Raw genomic sequence first — 19,453 nt, forward strand, 5'->3', positions numbered from 1 at the left:
AAATTATAATTAAAAAATAAGGAAGGAAGAACGACATCATTTTATTGTTCAATGTATTTCATCCAATAGAAAGACGCCACGTAAGTTAAGTAGAGCAGTAGTATCCAATAGAACTCATTGTCAAATACAAATACGTTTCCCTCTCCTTTGACTCTCTTTCATTTTCTCTCTCTTCTCTATATCGACTGCGAAATTATCGCCTGTATAAACATAACAATAACTCCAATTCTAGATCCCTAAAATGTTCCCAACATCCCTACGAATTTTCATAATTCTAGGGTTTTTGCTAAATCTTTCACGATCCCTAAGATTTGATCTTCAATCAGGTCACACAAAATGCATTTCCGAAGACATCAAGAGCAATTCCATGGCCGTCGGGAACTACCATATCGTTAATCCTAACGAAGGAACTCCATTGCCGGATTCTCACAAACTCACTGTTCGGGTACTAACTTTGGGATAAATCTTTTGATAATTATTTTTTGAATAAGAAGAAACCCTAATTTTTGGTTTGATAGGTAACATCGGCGCATGGGAATAACTATCACACTGCAGATCATGTGGAATCAGGGAAGTTTGCGTATACAGCAGCAGAATCGGGGGATTATATGGCGTGTTTTTGGACTCCAGAGCATAATCCACCTTTGACTGTTACTGTTGATTTTGATTGGAAAACTGGTGTTACTGCCAAAGATTGGGGTAGTGTTGTTAAAAAGGGCACCGTTGATGTAAGTTCCCTTTTCAGCTCGTGATTATTCTTTTTCCTTTAAAGGAAAGTCTTTATGTTGTAAATTTGGTTTTTGTTAATATAATGTAATTTGTTTAAAGGAGTTTTATTGGTTGAGTTGATCAAATATGTTTTTGTGATTTTTCTGCATTTAATATGATCACATGAAAGAGGCTGATTAGATCTTAACTTTTTTCTTGGAAAGTTGGGATTCTAGTGCAATTTAGCTGAGTAGTGTTGTTCATGTAGCTAGATCAAATTAAGATGGTATATCTTTCTTGTAACTTGTTGAAGTGGGTTGAAAACAGAGTTATTTTTGTGTCCCGTTCTTCACAAGCCATGGTTCTTAGTTAAGGTTATATATTCTTTGGGTGAGCTTGAGTTGACCAAATGCAAGATTTGACTATGGGGATCTTAACTAATTGAAGCTATGCCATTGTTATTCTGAAAATGTCAACTCTTTGTCCAAAGTAGAGTTGAAAGGAGGAGATCTATAATATGATGAGTGGAAGTTTGATACGCTGATGTAAGGTTTGTACTTCAGTCTTGCTCTTTGTAAGAGACTTTAACTTGAGTACTTTTATGGTTTACTATCTTGGTGAGTAGGGGGAATGGGTTGTGTTCTGACTTATGATCTTGTTTCTTTATTAATGCTGACAATCAAGTTCTATGTGTGTTATTGGCGAGAACTTGAGACGTATATATAATTTTTGAACTATTAGGCGAAAGGAGAAGGTGAATTTGTATAAAGCCAGGAGAAAATTATTATACTTCAATACAATTGAAAATTTCATAAGAAACTACTTTTAAAGTATAGAAGTTGCAAGAAACCACCTTTCAAATAAATTCTTACCAATAACTATCTTTTACACTACCTTTGAGAGGTTTGGTGCTTTTGACTTGGTTTCTCGACATTTATGGGGTACACCTACCTCGCATGACCGCTATTTCCCCTATTATCTCATTAAATCTTCCTTGAGAAGGGACAACAAATGGAGGGAAGAAAGGTTGAAAAGGGGATTAAAGTGGTGCTATCCAGTTGTGCTCGAATTAGCACATATAGACTAAGTCAAATACAAATAAGGATAATGTCAGTACAATAATGCTGATGAAGTGTAGTCTTTGTCATTGGTTAGTTTAAAAGAGAGATTTTGGCAATTGGACTTTATTAAAGTTGGTCTTTGACAAATATCGTACATAATTTGATGACTTATCTTTGAGGCTGACTACTGGAAACTTTGGAATTGATTTGTTTCAGTAGGTGAACTCTTGGAGGAGAAGCAAGCTATGGAGACAGGGAGGGAAATAAACATGATAGAATGAATGTTCGCCCAAAGTTACTTTAGTTTGGATGACACTTAAGCTAGTTGTAATTAGCTTAGGCGTGGTTACTTCCAATAAGTTCAGTTCCATTCTAACAGTTTGCGACTTGCTCATCACTTAATTCTCACATTTTTGACTAAATCAGTTCAGTTAGTTTAATTTAGTTCTAATAAGTTCAGTTCAAGTTCTAAGGAGTTGAGATTCTGACATTTAGTATTTGGTGGCTACAGAATAAGAGACAGCATAAGTGATATGAAGGGCGTATGTGAATTTATCTCTATGCCGGCAAACATGGTTATGTGATTAATCAATTTGTTGATATGCTGAATGCTTATTTTGATTTTGCAAATTTGTATTGAGACCTATTATTCTATATATACATATAACCCCTTGTTTTTCTTATTGGAAGTTTCCATATCCCTTTGGACTATGTAGATGTTTTTTATTCTACGCCATTGCTGTTGTTGTGGCATTGTTGGTATTAAGGCCTTAGCTTCTTGTTGGCTTTTATAATCTTGATTTTTTGACTTTTTCCGCACAAGTAAATGAGTCTCACTGTTTAGCTGACCTCTCACATTTATAGGACAAGAAATTATTGATATTATGATTAATGAATGGAGTGGTGGTGGTGGCGGTGGCTTATTATTGTTGAGATTCAGCAAAAATTTTGTTTGTACCAGGTCATGGAGATAGAGTTAAAGAAGCTAATGGATACAGTAAATTCCGTTCATGAGGAAATGTTTTATCTTCGGGATAGGTAAGCTTTTAACCTACTTATGTGACATTAGGAGTTATTGGAAAAGATAGAGATGAACTGGTAAAAATTATATTTGATTTTCAGGGAAGAAGAGATGCAAGCGTTGAACAGAGCTACCAACTCTAGAATGTTTTGGTTAGGATTACTGTCATTTGTTGTTTGCTTATCAGTTGCTGGCTTGCAATTTTGGCACTTGAAGCATTTCTTTGAGAGAAAAAAGCTGCTTTAGATTATTAGAGTGAACTGTAAAGTTTTTCAAGAAAGTAGCAGAATCACATCAAATCACTTGTAGTTTATTTTATAAAGATTTTCTTGTTGGAGATATATACTTCTATGACAATTTTTGTCCTCATCATTTGTTATTATTTCCTTTTTATCTCATTTCATTTTATGTTGGTATATAATGTAAAATGACTACTAGATGTAACCTCTCTTGGTCACGGCCTCTTGAATTTGACCCAAAAAGAGCCTTATCGTCATGACTGTTATGTATGCCTCTTACTCGGTGGTTTTAAGTTCACTGACTCATCTGCCTAGTCGTTGAGGGCTTTCATTTCCAACTTTGTAACTAGGGTTTGATTCTCAGTTCTTGTTTTTAGAGATTCTATGCAATTAAAAAACTTCACTGAGTCGTCGTATTCCCAATAGCCTCTACAAATTACAATGTTTAAAAGGACAAACCGGGGCAATATTTAAGTAACAAAAGAAATTAATTCTTTAGACTTGAATCATGCTCTAAAATCATACTCTACAGGTACAAGTGACAATTACTCCATGAAACAGAGAACACTCAAGGTCTCAAGTCTCAACCACTAGATTAACTCGGTTTCCCTTAAAAAAAATGGAGGAAAGTCATTCAAGAGGATCTCAAAAACTCTTTCAATTAAATAGCTGATAACACAATTACAGACAGAAACTGCAAACATAGTACAAATATTACAATTTACATACGATGGGATAAAAACATACAAGCTCAGTCCAACCACAAAATAATCTAAAGCCCTTTTCAAGGCATATAAAAATCGGAATTAGTATGTGAAGTTGGAGTCATGTAACTGTAAACAAAGGTTCTTCGACATACTAGATAATGATTCAATTATAACCAATGTTAAAACAAATGATGCTAATACACAGCGATTTCCTCCTTTAAATTGAAGAGGGCTGAAAGGCTGAGGTGATGATACCTTGAGCCAGATTTGCACAGAGAATGGGCAAAACATGATTGGGTATGAAAAACTAGCAAGTTGTCGGATTCTGAGATTGATAGTTCAATGTTTTGTCATCCAGAAAAGAAATGCCAATGATGCTCTGCTGGAAGATTGTCCTTTATTTTCTCGAGTCTCTTAAGAATCTCCAAGAAAGAAGGCCTCTGGTTTATGTCAGCAGACCAACATTGTTCAGTTAACCTGTATGGAGTAGCAGAACAATTAACAATCAAGCTCATAATCTAACTGTAAGTGGAAACAGCAAACTAATTTTTGAAATAATTATTTTCTCTGTTTTGTCCCCTCGACAGAATACACAAGATGGAATTTATTGCAACAAAAACAGAAGAGCGAATGTCATTCGGTATGAGACGGTATCAAAGTAGAGGTTAGTTTTCGCTTTTTGAATAGGGGGGTGGATGCAGTTTTACAAGAGTACAAATTTAAGTGGCTCCAAAAGAGGGAAAAGTGACGATAGAAAGTGTGTGTGTTGGAAGTTGGAACATGACCCTTAGTCCTAAGACCCTGAAACAGGAGAAACCCCAAATCACCACCATGAACGAAGGACAAGACGAAAAAAACCAGGACCCCTCCAGAGGTCCCAGCTCCCTGAGAAAGACGACTTAACTCCCTGGAAGACTAAACTTACTCCTCGGCTAAAATTCAGGACGACAGGACTCGCAGAAGCAGCAGGGTCATATCAAAGAGTCTGATAGAGAATGAAGAACATAAATACTTGCAGGATGGGTGATCCTGCAGAAAGGTGGCAACGGAAACGATGACGTGTCAAGAGACAACTGCAGTTATGCGCAGAAAAGCTGTCAATACTTGTATAAGGCAAGGCACCACACCTACCTCGTACCCTACCCATATAGGTGTACTAAAAGACAAGGAGGGGGGGACCATGGTATAAGGATCAGCAAACCACCAAACACCACGTAGACTTACGAAATATTCTATTTCCCTCTCCACTGATCCCAAGAAAGAATTTGTTTAAGGTAAAAGTCTAAATTGCCATTAGGGTTTTGGGAGATCTCCCCTAAGGCCCACCACTATAGATATACGATGCCATGCATCACCAAAGGTACGATAACTTTTTACTGAATCCCAAGTATTATTCTCTCACGAAAAGATAGCTCAAATTTCTTACAAGCTTTACCTGCAATTCCATCGTAACCTTTACTGACCTAATCATCGGAGGAGGACCCCTCTCCGGCCCTCGTTTGCTACCTTATGCAGGAATACGGAGTGAAACAGCCGAAAAAGCAACTCAAACCTCCCTAGTAGTTTATATCCATTGTGAACCTTAAAAGGCATTCTCTTCAACTTTGTTGAGAGTGTTGATTGTTCTCTTCACAGCAGGAACAGAAAGAAAACCAATTTTACCAAGAAAATAACTAATCAAAAGTTGGAACTTGGAAGCACTTGATAGATGATGGAACGAATGTAAAAATAGTAGAACAAAAAAAGCATTTTTTATTCAGAATAAATTTTGGCATGAGTCATGACTATAGGGCCCCATAGGAGAAGAGGAAAGGAAGACTATAAACACACATAGAATAGAGCTGGGTGTCAAACAAGCTTCTAGCAAAAGTTAATTGACTGAATTTCCAGATTATGGTAGTCAGATACTCAGATTAGAAACAGTTACAAAAAACTTTGAATACGAAAGATCAAACATCCAAGGGCAAGCAGCATGGTAGAAAATATTTGGTTGGAGTCCAAAAAAGGGAGACTTACTCTCTTAGATCTGGTACAAACCCTTTGGACTTAATTGAAGGTCGGTGTCCTTCAGCCACATATCTTGCCGCCTCATATGGTTCATAACTTGCCATGGGAGGCTCTCCCTCAAGCATCTGAGAAAATTACAAGTTGGTCAGGGTCAAAATTAGATATAGCATTCTTAATTGAAGAAATATACTCCTAATTGCTGTGATTCCTATATAATCCTAAATGGGCTCACCTCATACAATATCATGCCGAAGGAAAAAACATCAACTTTTTTGTCATACTTCCGGTGCTTAAATACTTCAGGAGCCATATAGCGATCTGTTTCACCAAATGTCAAACAATGAGTATAGGAACAAAAACATTCCATCAAGCACAAGAGTACAAACCACTCACAGCTTCCTGTCTCGCCAGTCATTTTGTACACATCATGAGCCTGTTTAACCTTGAGAAGCTTACTAAGTCCAAAGTCTCCAACTTTTAAATGGTCTGCATTAGAGTTGACCAGGAGAACGTTCCTGGAATCATTGCCACAGTCATTAAGGTTAACCAAGCTTCAAGATGGGTATAAACGAAACCTTCTTAAAACCAATGCAAGTCTGCACTTACCTTGGCTTTAAATCTCGATGGATAATCACATTAGGTTCGTTATGAAGACAAGCCATTCCTCTGGGTAAACATCAATTGGGAGTCAGTTTAGCAAGATAAACAAATAAAAATAAGCTGCTTTTAACAGCATATAGAAGAAAAAACAACAAACTTCCACCAGATCACCTTAGAACCAAAAATGCAACAATAACAGGGTTTCTAAGGGAGAAAGAATTTAAAAATTGCTCCACAATTCCTCCTTTTAAAAGACCGTTGACTAAAATTTTCAAGCGAGTAACACAAAATGAGAAAGGAAGAAAACACAAAATTGTGAAGTCCATATCTATATTGTTCCATTTCCCGTTATAGAATAAAATAATGAGCACCCCACCCACACACAGAGCAAATATTAACATTTCGTGGTCCATCTCAAAGAAAAATAAGAACCAGCAAGGTAAAATAACACAAGGTAACAGCGCAGGCGAGAACCAGAAAACAGCTTCAACAACAAACAGATCCATTCTTCCAAATAAACTCATAAATAGATTTACTTTTATCCAAACTCCAAACATGTTTCTTTGAGTCATTCGGGGACTCCTCAATTTATAAAACAATCACCACATCTCCAATGTTGACCACATTTAAAGTCAGCCAGGACATTGCACTAAAAGCATTGCTCTCATTGAAGCTTTGAACCCCAGAAAACTGTTAACAGATGAAAAGTAGAGGACTTTTAGAAAACACAATTGTCAGACTTCCCTCTAAGGAAGCTATCATCATATTTCTTCTAGCAGTGTTAAAAGAGTCTCCCATGACATTCCAACATTAACTATCTTATAACTGTCACACTTTTCCTAAAGTTTGGGTTCACAACATGTAATGTAGCACATTTTCTGAGCATTATTATAGAGATTATCAGTCAGGTTACTATAGTAATTAGCTTAGTTAGCTTGGGAAATAAGCTAATAGTGGAAAGTAAAATAAATACATAAGGAGAGAAAGAAAAATATATATCAGAAAATATCGTGTTAGTTCCTGAATCATCTTGGAGAGTGTAAGCCTCTAGAAAGCTTGTACTTTTACTCTCGCTTTAGTAATCATTTTGGATACATTATCACATTTATATTAATATAAATCGGCCTTTACATTACAAATTCCATTCCTTATATTTCTACTATCATTACAATCTGCCATTTTTTCGTACTAAGATACTGCATTTTCGGGTTACACTGCCAGGGCATATAGTCTATCACACAAGACCATCATGCATAGTTTCCAAAATGGCTCATGGTCTGCTCTGAATACAAGCTTGAAGTATAATAGCTAAAACTAATATTTATTAAAAAGGTCCAATATCTACAATTATAGGTGGACCTAATGGTTTCAATACAATAAAAGATGAGTCTAAAATTGAGCATCTCTGGACACTAATGATGAATCAAAGATATGTCACAGTTTGATATGGCACGGGAGTATAATTTCATTTACTGCCCATTCCTTTTTCCTAACATCTATTCCCTTGTAAGTGTGTTAAAATTCATTAGTAACAGTTTAGAATCTCACAGTTAACATTATCCATGAAAGTAATTAGACATCTATTAGTATAATTCTAAAAATCAAAACATTTCTCAGCAAAATCTCAATTTGTACAATCAGTATATAAAATTTGTATGGGATGAACAAGAACGGTGATTGGTAATAGAGTTCTCAAGATATACCTTGCAATGTCTAACGCAAAATTTATAGCTGTTGATGGACTAAGAGCTCCCTTGTCTTTAAGGTACTGATGTAGATCACCCTACAAAATTAACATAGATCAGAACAATCAAAATCTAGCTAGAGCTAAAGTGCATTAGAACTCAAATACAAAATATTTATACATCAACATACCCCTCGTAAATACTCAGTAATCAACATCAAGGGTTTTCTCTCGGTCACAGCTCCTAGGAACTGAACAATGTTAGGATGACGAAGCTTCACCAATAAAATGACCTCGTGCCTAAAATCCTGACTGAACGTGCATTATAGATTGCTTAGCAAATTACATCATTAACAAAAGTAAAGTTGTCCATAATACAAGTTCAAAAGAAAAATAGTATCATGAAGCAAACTTACATCACCAATTTATCATCCGAAAGAGATGGAAGTATACGCTTGACTGCAACTGGAGTACCCCGCCATTGGGCTTTCAAAATCTCCCCAAATGATCCCTGTAGTGGTCCAGTATTAACAAAGGGCAAGCACATAATAAGATTATTAGCATGTAATCTAACAAATGCTATATTAAGATGTTTATGCAAAACCAAGAATGGTTCAAGATAAATTCTACATGCAAATAACCAGTTAGTTGGTAAGATGCTTACAATTCAATACTTTTCCGCTTGCATTAACTCTAAAAATGTATCATTGGCTTTACTTTCTTATTTTTTCTGATTTTTATACTACTTTTACGCTTTATAGGCTATGTTTGAAATGAAGAAATATATTCTTTCTGGAAACATATCATGAGGTACAATCCATTACATATAACAGTTCTGAAGCTCATGCTGAGAGAAATCCCCCCTTCACTTCTCTCCAACAAAGTCTAAACAACCACCACCACATACAACCATTTATTAGTGTCTCATTGTAACCTTTAACAGATACTCAATGCTACATAATTCATTCAAACCAATCCAAATGTAGTTGTAGATAGGTTTCGCAATGGATGAAGTTCGAAAGATACGATTCTATAATCACCACGATTAGCATATTATAAACTACTTCATATTCATCTAAGCCAAATTTCATCTAGCTTCATCAACATTTTAGATCAAGATGTCAATACACTGAGAAATAATAAGTCCAACAAAAATTTAGCTTAATACTAATTCTAAGGTTAATAGTGTCCCACCTTTCCAATCATAGAAGAATTTGAGAAGTCCAACTCAGCGGGATCAATCTCCCAGTCACACTTGTTTGGCAAGGGTGGGGGCACAATTTTTTGTTCAAAATGGCTCCCATTTTGGCCCTGAATGTTAAGAAAAAAATACTTAGTAACTACAAAGGAAACAAATAACACTACTTCATGCATATCTTAAATGAACAGATGAGAAGCTTAATATAGTAACACTAACACATTAAAACAAACTAAAGGGAGTGTGCATAGGGACATGAATGCCTTTATGAGAAAGTATTAACTTTGAGTAACATAGAACCATCATATTGTAAATTATTAGATGCAGGAAAAGCAATAGGTTAATGACAAAAAATAAGTAAATGAAAATTTTGAGTGAATGTTGATACTTTATAGATTTGTTTTGTATAGAATTTAGTGTACAAATACTAGATGTCAAGATGTCCTGTAGAACTCACATAAATATGACTTCCATACACTGTTTCACTAAAGAATTTGACTTGCAAGGTGAAGAAGAAATATAACATCAGAATCCAAGTCAAATATAGCCATATCCAAGTGATTTTAACTTTGACACAAAGAGCAACTATGAACCATGGGATCACCTATAACAAACTTACCCCATTCAAGTCATTGCTTTTTCATGTATTATCTAGCTATTAGCAGCATGTTAAGCACTAGGGTAGAAAGAATTAGAGGGAAGAGAAATGGCGAGATGGTGATTGAAAGAATAAATCCTTTATTTACTATGAAAAAAAGCCTTTATGAAAACACACAGGAAATGATGCACTGAATCCAAAAACAAGAATGCTTCAAAAAGGGATCAGCACAAGTACACAGATATTTAAGATAAATGGTGCAAAATATCAGTGATTATCACATGTCACATCACATATTCGTACAAAACATGACATAATGCTTCCATGTGAAGAGCACACCACTAAGAGACAGCTAGTATATATAAAAAATTTATTAAAAGAAGCTACAGTGATATGGAAGCAAGCTTACATAAGATAAACCACCATATGACTTCAAAAGCTCGATCATCCCATGTTTCTTTGCTCCTTCAGCGTCAGCAAGAGGCTGCCACGCAATGAAAAACTGTTATCTACAGCAAATCAACTAATTATACTATGCAAAACCTTAGCTACAGACAAACAGCAAAAGTACAATATGACTCAACAATATTCGATTTATTAGATACGGAAATGAAGATTTTATGCTCCAGAGAGAAAGGACAACTTTTGATCAACCTATACTATCAATAATCAAACAAAGCCTAAAAATATATCTAGGCCAAATCAAGGTAGGACATTCACAAAGAGGCTCTTACACTATTTAATACTAAAAATTCACAAATAAAGTCATCATCTAGCACTAAAATGCATACATGTTGCGGAAAAGCAAGTAATCTAGGATGATCGGTCTTCAAAAGTTCAATTGTTCTACCCCAAGGAGATTGTTGAAAGATGTGGTTTTCAAACTATACAAATAATCAATACATCTAAGGCAATGAAGATGTAGTAACATCTTCTCTATAAGGAAAGAATTTAGCCAAGCCTCCTCTACTAGTTCACTTAGTTTTGAAAATCTCATCCAGGATCGCCTAAGATTAGCTCCTAGGGTAAGCGGAGGGTTGGGCACCTTGATAGGGCTAGGCGAGGCGATTCCTTAAGGATAGTGCCTTATAACGCATGAAGGCAAGCAACTAAGAATGCCTCTTTGTCTTAGCCCCATAAGCCCATTCGATGCGCGTAGTCACTATGTACGTAACCTCTCTCTTCTTCGCTATTTATCTCCTCTCTTTTCTGAGTTTTTTTAGGGTTTTCAATTTTTTTTTCTTGGGTTTTAGAGCGCCTCGTGCCCAAAGGCTAGCGCTTTCTCTTGATGCCTAAAATTTAGGCTCTAGAGACCCTTAGCACCTTAAAGCCCCATGCGCCTTTTAAAACTAAACTAGTTATACATTCGCTAAATGTAATTATCATGGGTCACAAAAGTACCATTCCCAAATCATAAAATCGTCGAGTAACATTAAAATTTAGTCATGGAGGTATTTCCCAGCTCTTGATATTCATATTGTTTGTACTCATGAGCTTTGCAAACACATCACAAACCTCAAACTCTTACGGACACGAACAACGCTCTTTGATCATCCAAAGTGGATCATACTAGCATCATTTCCATTAAATAGGTGGGATACAAGACATTTATAAAGTAACTCTTGCCTAGATTATAACTGTTTCTTGAATTTTCATATAACAATTACGACAGACGTTTTAAACAAAAGAAACATGTATTAATTTAATATCTAGCCAGCAGCAATAGTCATACACTCATACTGCTAGATGTATTCTCCCCCATCAAACAAAGGACTCATTGCATTTATCGCATGTAAAGAGTAAAAGTTGCAAAGGTAATTACAGTGTAAAATACCAAAAGTCCAACGATTGCTTGGTTTAGAAAGTAATAGTTCAAAAATTAAAGAAAGAAATCGAGTAAGTCAATAATGTGAACAGATTAACAATTTGTGTACAAGTATCAAGCAATCCAAGATCAACAGAAAAAATCAATATTCTGTAATCCCACATCAAAATAACAATTCAAAACTAAGACGTGGAAATTCTCAAATCACTACAGGAAACAAACTGAAAAAACGTTGAATTTTAGAAAACAAAAGAAAATGGGTAGAGAAAAACATACGGTATTTTTCCAACGATCTTGAGCGTTGACATCAGCATCAAAGTCAAGCAAACACTTAGCAACATCGATCCAGCCATGAAGAGAAGCAACATGAAGAGGAGTTCGATTATCATAATCCCTAGCATTGACAAGAGTCCGATCTTCTTCTAGAAGCTTCCTGACCGCCGCGGCGTCGTTTTGATGAGCGTGCCATAAAATCGCCGACGTCTTGCTAACCTTACTCTTCTCCTTATCCTTCTGCTTCTCTCCTACTTTATTCGTCGGCAAATCTCCCGTATCCGTCGTTGTCGCCGCCGTACACCCACCTTCAGACGAACTTCCTCCGCCGTCGCTCATTATCTCCGGTAAATTTACGGTTCAAATTCAATCGATCAATCAATCAATCAAACAACAAGTATGAAATGGGGATTGGAGTAAGGAAAAGGGAAATGATCAAATACAAGAATAAGAGGACAAAGAAAGAGGGAGGAACGCGGTAGTGGAATTACTCTATCTGTGTATCCGTTTGTTCCGTTTCTACATTTTTTCAATTATCTTTTTTCCCTAAATATTTGTATTGGAATAGATTAGATTCTTTCTTTTTCTTCAATTTTTTTAATTTATTAACAATTTTGATTATTGGCTTATAAAATTGTATATTTTATTCCGCATATCATTTAGTATAGTATATATATGAGAATCTATATAGATAAATATACACGAAATTAGTGGTGAGAATCAAACTCATATCTCAAAGGTGAAAAAGGCAACTATTTAATTTTTTGAAATTTATATATTTGCTTTTGAGATTGTGTAATTTACATTTTAATTTATAATTAATAGCTATTTAATTTACATTTTAATTTATAATTTACTATTTTTGCACAATTTTTTTGGCATAATTTCAATTTTTTTAATCTGGTCGGTAGATAAATGACTTTTGATCGTGGTAGGGGATCTTTGAGGGTGTAGGAAGTGATTGACCGCTTCTTTTTCTCTTGTATATGAAAAAGTTAATAAAAAAATATGTTAAAGTTTATTAATAAAATAAATATTTTCTCCGTTCTGAATTACTTGCTACATAAGAGTTATTAACACTGTTCATCGTTCAAATGTATTTTATATATTGCGGCTAATGTGTAAGAAAAAATATAGTCAAGTGGGATCTTGTTTGAATCGTCTAATCGCATACTTTTATAATATTAACTTTTTATAATTTTTAGATTTGTGTAGTTCAATACATAAAAGATCAAAATAATACATCGGATTGTGTAAAAAGTCAAACGTAGCAAAATAATAGAGCGTAGAAAATATATTTGCTATAAATTAGGGGTAAAATAAAAGCTTTGCACAGGACCCCAAATTTTTTAAGACGGCTCTGATCGTTGGCCTGTTTAGTTGTTTGTTTAACCAACTAGAGGTGTTGGTTATATAAGCAAGTCAATTGGGAATATATTGCTTAAAATTCCATACTGACAGTTGATCATTTATTAGAGAAAATGAAAAAAACTAACGAACAAGTTTTTATTCTAACTTAAAAATTAAGTTTTTATTTTTAGTTGGGTAAAAAGGCCAATTAACTGGCCAAAAAATTAGAAGCAAACACAAAAATGAACTACGTAACATGTCAGTGTCCGTCTAAACATAGAGATTATAGGTATTGCCTATTGGTATAGCTATTACTTTTTTTTTTGTTAATGTAATTTAGTTTTGTAAATTGAATATTTTTGTTCATTAGGAATATGTTGAAGACACGGAAAGAGTAATCCCCTAAACAAACCTTAACAAGACTATTAACATATTCTTTTTAAATTCTAAACAAATGACTCCCTTCAAATTTTACACACAACTATAAAAAGGGAGACATTCATAATTTTGGTTTTAACATTCAAACTGTTTTATATGATTATGTGTGTTTGATAAATGAACGTTGATTGCTGGTCGTTTTAGTTGGTTTGTTTAACCAACTAGATTGTTTGGTTTATAAGCTACCAGTTTAGGAATATGTTTGTTAAAATTCAATATTAACGGTTGACCATTTATTAAAAGAATGAGTTAACAAGCTAAAAAGCTAATAAAAAAGGCCAATAAAAGTAACTTTTTTATTTTAACTTAAAAGTCAATTAATTAACTAGCTGAAAAGTCAGTCTGTTTCAATTCAGTGATTAGGTATTGGTTTAGCTATTACGGCTATTGTAAATTTTTGGTTATGTAATTTAGTTTTGTAAACCGGATATTTTGTTGATTAAGAAAATCTTAGATAGAGGGAGAGAGTAATCAAATAAGAAAGACGAATCGGATATCGTTCATATGAGATATGAGTTCCTCATCCCCGAGTTGAGAAAGTTGACACTGCTACATACAAATTGCAATGCAAAATCAAACAGAAATACGGAAAATGCTAAACATATGTAATGTCACTCACAAATGATGATATATGCAATTAGTTGATGTATAGCTTTCAGTTGTGTGTATATATATATATACAAATACAATATAATCATTGTATTTCTATGTTTAATTTCCTGTAATTTTCTACACATTTTGGGAGTTGTGAAACATGTTAGTCTTCGAGGGATCGTTTTCGAGCTCTTAAGTTAAGCTGGAGGCTTTCGGGTTGAGGAGGTGTCCTGCCTCTTCGGAATAGAACAGCCAAAGCTCTTGAGTTTCGGCAAAGATCAAAAACCTGTAAAATTCACGTTTAAGCCAAAATCAATCCATGTCTTCGCAAATGAAAAAATAGAAAAATTAAGAACATACTACCATCCATTTCTTTTCGTAGCTACACTCTCGAAATGCAATCGAACAATATCTCAATTTATTAATTTTTTTTGCACATTGAAAATATATATAATGTTGAAGAAAACAAGCATGAGTAGCTATTAATTAAAAGCGTACAATTATACATAGTAGAAATGCATCGATTTCTTACAGATGATGCTTCTATCTCGGCAACCCCTTCACATCCTTGACCCCCGCCTTGCATTAGGTCACAGTATCGCACAGCTTCATTTTGGTCCTCAAACACCTGGATAGAAAAACAATTTCTGATACAAAAAGAGTAGAATGATGTTCGATCCAAAAAGAAAACAAGGTCGGACTAGCAGTAATTATTCCAGTAACAAATGCAAGACATTATTCCAATTTTTCACCGCATCCATTTGGGAGCGTCATACATACACACACCCATTCTCCATCCATGCATACAACATGAGTTAAAAAATTAGATAAAAATGTACACAAAATCCAAAATTAAGAAAGCTCATAATTTTATTGTACCAAGGGCGGTTCTAGGCCCATTCAAGGTGCCCAACTGCCTAGGGCTGTCATATATTAACAAACTCTTTATAATTCATCAGTCAAGTTAGGGTTTCAAAGCCTACCAACGTTGGTTGACGAAGGGCCTCAATTTTCTAAATATCAAAATTAAATAGGACCCTTATATTTTTTGCTCCGCTCCATTTTACTCCACAGTTTCACTCGAACAAAAAGTACAAGCACATAGAGATGACAATGATCTTGCAAAATACTTCTTTACCTAAGTTATCTTATCTCATCTTATGTTATGCTCATTTCAAGTAAAAATAAGTTTAGATAACAGCCAAATATTTCATTTAAGTGAAAATATGGTTGACAACAACAGATTCATGGCAAGTTTTGCACGCTCTTCCTAGAAGATGCGCCAATAAACGTAGAAAAAGAAGAGAGATTAGTGGCTTACAAGTATTCCCTCCCTCACATCCTCCACGACCATTTGAAACCTTTTGCTGCTTCTTGATTGTTTAGTCTGATTGCCGAATTCAGAACCCCATTTCTTCCCCTTTGAAAACAATAACCCAAGCTCTCTTTCAACTTCACTGTAGTAAGAAATTGAAGTGTTAACACGGAAACAGTTCACCAGTTTTGGAAGTGATAGCAGAAACTATTAAATAAAGAACCACTAGCAATTAGCAAACCTGCGATTCATTCGAGTTTTCATCGTACATAGCTGGTTTTCCTTCTGGGTTAGAACATACACAGGCTTTGAAGTTTCTCTCCATGGATTGGCATCCAATACTAAAAAAGGCAAAATTATTGTTCAGGCAATTGGAACAGGCAAGGAATTAACAGCATAAAATGGCATGTAACATTATAGAATTCAACAAGTATTAAGTAACAACCATTTGCATGAGAAGCAATAGAAATATATGCATCCTAACAGCAAAGGAAGCATGTTTTACAAATATTCAAAGTTGGCAGTTTGCCCATACGAAATTTCGTGCTCTTAATTAATTATCTTTAGTAGGTTCCCTTTCTGTCCCTTAATTAATTATCTTTAGTAGGTTCCCTTTCTGTCCTTTTCGGTTTTTAACTTTTTTAAACCTTTTATCTTCATTTATTGTTTAGTAATAAGCACATGCTCATAGAGGTTGAATCAGAATTGACATACCAGCTCTCATCCTCAATTAATCTTATAGGTGTTGAAAATTCTACAAGTGGAAAGAAAGTATCATTATCATCAGCCACCAACCCATCTAACTAAGAATAGAAGAGATTATTCCTGAGGTCACTGGTCACATGCTCAAACAAATGCTTGATGCTATCATTAAAAAACTCTTCAATAAGAGTACGTTCCCAGTGTTTCCATGACAGTTATGAAAATTTTTACTGCCTTCAGTCTGTTAGACTAGTGGAAACTATCTAAGTTGTAGAGAATTTTGGGGTATATTTACGTGGAAAGGATAACAAAATAATAACGTGGACAATAAAATTTAGAGTGGTATTGAACAACTAATGCTTAAAGTAATAATAATAGCACTAGAAACATATAAGATTACAATATATACTACTACTACTATATTGTAGTAGCTCACTCTTGTTCTTACAATAACTCACTCTAAAATATTGCACTCACTTTTGTTTTACCACTCAAGGATGTTGTGGTGGGATGATAGAAATGCAAGTGATGAGCAGCCTGTTTATACTACTAAAAATGCTCCAAAATTCAACAAAAGTTGGCAAGTAATTAATGCTTTTACACTTAGCCTAATAGGGAGGGGTGATAAGAGCAGAATTTTACCACCCTTGGTTGTGAATTTTTGACTAATTTATGCATTGATAAAAGAGAAGTGGTGGGTGACTTTGTTTAACATAGGTCAGTTAGTGAGCCCAAAGCAAAGCGAGGTACTGCAGAGGTCCCCCAATTGAACAGCATAATCGGATACGTAGACTTTTAGTGATGTAAAAAATTAGTAAACTGTTCTGGTTCAGTGCTAAAGCCACAAAGGCAAGCATGTGTATTGAGTTAGGTCTGCAATTCAAACCTCGAATTTTTACCAAGAATCATTTACTTTAATTTACCTGGAATTCAACATTTACAACCCTAATTCGGTCTCCAGTTTTTTATAACAATTCCCAACATTCAAACCTGTATATTCGGTTTATTTTTTTTCAGAACACACAGAGAACAAGAGTTTTTAAGTGAGCATATAGATTTTTTTTATAAGAAAATTGTGATGTATGCGTAATTTAATGATGGCTCAGATATTGAAACGAAGTCATCTCAAAATATTATCATCTCTCTCTGGAACAATAAGTATGGATGCTAATTACACAGCCCCCCGCTACCATGTTTAAACCAATTCTAAAAACAATTTGAATTCACTATAAACCTAAGACACTAGAATACCAAGGTCCCTATCATGTTCAAACTGCTTCTTGATGGTGGAAATACTAGTGGGCAAAAACCGGCTCCACCTTCACAAATCGCATACATTGGGCATTTGACCCATAAATTAATTTTACTACGTTTACGTCATAATGTTCACTAGTCTCATTGTCAACATAATAGAATTGCTCAAATACAATACAATACAATACTAACGCTTTCGATTCCCTCAGCTCAACTTTTTTGTGATGTCGATATGGTAATTTTTGGCCCCTCCTCACCTATAGTCCTTGTTTCTGAAAACAATTCAGATTCATTGTAAACCTAGGAAATGTTACATGAGGGGGAGGAAAGATGCCATGTTTTCCTTTATACCATTCTTGTCCCTTCAGCAACAAATTTATTTCTTCATACTCCTCTCCATCCCCATCCCCATCCCCATCCCCATTCTCTCCAGTTAGGATAATAAACAAGGACATGAAGGTATGAATTTTTTTCTAAGGTTCAACTACCTGAGATAATAAGGTTCAAACTGTACTGCTGAATGATTTATAGTTATTTCCAAGTGTTTAGATACTCCTCGTCCTAGAGCTAGAACTAAAAGCTCAGTCTAGGATTGTGCATAGTCACAACTTATAAGAATTTACCTATACATTACAAATTTACATTAATTTCAATCGATTAATATCCCTTCCTTTGGCTTTTCTACTTGTTTGATTATAAAAAATTCACTCCTAGTAGACGCAGGTGAAACTATAATTTGTTACTATAATAAAAACAAGTAAACCTATCTCATGTTAGATGAAGTGTACCTATCTCGCAAACCTATTCCCCTCAAGCTCAAGCCCATGAGGAACGAGCCTCTACCTGACGCCTATTGTCTAGCGCCTAGCGTCAGGGCTAGGGGTTTGCCATTGCAAAATAACATCAAGCTTATGACATTAACCATTCAACTAACCTCAACAGCTTACAAACTGCAAATCTTACCATTTCCAATTTCCGAAAACCCTTTCCAGGCTGCCATAATCAAACTTTAGAACATAATTATTCAAAATAACTTCAAATTCCATTCCATTCATTACCGTTTTCCAAATTATAATTTTGAAGACTAACAACAAGAGTTACAAAAAGTTACCTGATCACATCACATGTAAGCAAAATCAGATGAAATAAAAACCCACAAATTCACTGTTGATTTCTCTTTAAAATCTAATAATGCCACCGACATCCCTTTTTTTTGTAATATTCGTAATTACTACCTCAATCATCTACTAAAACCTAAATCAGCCAAACAAATTTCAAGAAAGGAGAGAAAGGGTACCATCATAACTGCTGGAATCGAGAGATTCATGAAGATGGCGACGGATATCATAAGCACGTGATGAAACCTGCTTGACAAACTCATCAGAAGTTCCAGGGATAGTCCCATCCAATCGTAGCGCTTCATCTACCTCAACATCATCAGTCCCAGACTCATCATCACCATTGGATTCACCATAAGAGTTCTCGATTGATTTAGCGCGCAACACCCAAAAATTCCTCCTCCTACTTTTGGGTTGGGAAATCAAAAAATTGGAAGATAAAGGAGGGAGAAAGGAGGAATTGAAATTGAATTTGTTATTGAGGTTGAGATGATGGCGTAGAGGAGGTAGCATGATTGAAGGAGATACAGAGGACAGAGAATCCATTAATTCTCTTCTTTGAGTTCTTACTTCTTGTTGTTCAGCAATGAGCAGCCTTTGAAGTAATTCAAATTTGTTAAAGGAAGAAGAGTGACAATCTTGAATATGAATACATGTTGTATAATATTTATAAATTAATTCTATTTTTGGGGTTAGTAGAGAGGATTTTTAGTTTTCAAGCTAGATTTTTTCATCTTTATTGCTTAGGTGGGGACTTGGGA

General features: G+C 34.9%; 3 protein-coding genes across 4 annotated transcripts; 1 reads left to right on the forward strand and 2 right to left on the reverse strand.

Annotated features, from left to right (window-relative positions):
* The first annotated feature begins 112 nt into the window (after window positions 1-112).
* LOC130809126 (transmembrane emp24 domain-containing protein p24delta9-like) lies at window positions 113-3,159 on the forward strand. Its single transcript, XM_057674767.1, has 4 exons — window positions 113-445; window positions 519-728; window positions 2,731-2,807; window positions 2,892-3,159. Exons 1-4 carry the CDS (start codon window positions 242-244, stop codon window positions 3,034-3,036), a joined length of 636 nt encoding a protein of 211 aa, XP_057530750.1. The 5' UTR covers window positions 113-241; the 3' UTR covers window positions 3,037-3,159.
* Window positions 3,160-3,662: 503 nt separating this feature from the next.
* LOC130809124 (serine/threonine-protein kinase VIK-like) lies at window positions 3,663-12,488 on the reverse strand. The gene is made up of 11 exons (XM_057674766.1): window positions 11,925-12,488; window positions 10,233-10,307; window positions 9,222-9,338; window positions 8,444-8,538; window positions 8,219-8,339; window positions 8,047-8,126; window positions 6,350-6,409; window positions 6,137-6,258; window positions 5,976-6,061; window positions 5,753-5,868; window positions 3,663-4,213 (listed from the first exon to the last, which is right to left on the reverse strand). The coding sequence occupies exons 1-11, from the start codon at window positions 12,258-12,260 to the stop codon at window positions 4,087-4,089; spliced, it is 1,335 nt and encodes a 444-aa protein (XP_057530749.1). The 5' UTR covers window positions 12,261-12,488; the 3' UTR covers window positions 3,663-4,086.
* Window positions 12,489-14,339: 1,851 nt separating this feature from the next.
* On the reverse strand, window positions 14,340-19,453 carry LOC130809127 (uncharacterized). Of its 2 annotated transcripts, none has more exons than XM_057674768.1 (5): window positions 18,872-19,453; window positions 15,860-15,959; window positions 15,625-15,760; window positions 14,836-14,931; window positions 14,340-14,589 (listed from the first exon to the last, which is right to left on the reverse strand). In XM_057674768.1, the coding sequence occupies exons 1-5, from the start codon at window positions 19,236-19,238 to the stop codon at window positions 14,467-14,469; spliced, it is 822 nt and encodes a 273-aa protein (XP_057530751.1). In that variant the 5' UTR covers window positions 19,239-19,453; the 3' UTR covers window positions 14,340-14,466. The 2 variants fall into 2 exon arrangements, with proteins under 2 accessions (XP_057530751.1, XP_057530752.1); XM_057674769.1 differs by having other exon boundaries at window positions 14,451-14,589; window positions 14,802-14,931; window positions 18,872-19,415.

The sequence above is a fragment of the Amaranthus tricolor genome, chromosome 3 (genome assembly GCF_026212465.1).
Source record: "Amaranthus tricolor cultivar Red isolate AtriRed21 chromosome 3, ASM2621246v1, whole genome shotgun sequence".
In the NCBI taxonomy this organism is placed as follows: Eukaryota; Viridiplantae; Streptophyta; class Magnoliopsida; order Caryophyllales; family Amaranthaceae; genus Amaranthus; species Amaranthus tricolor.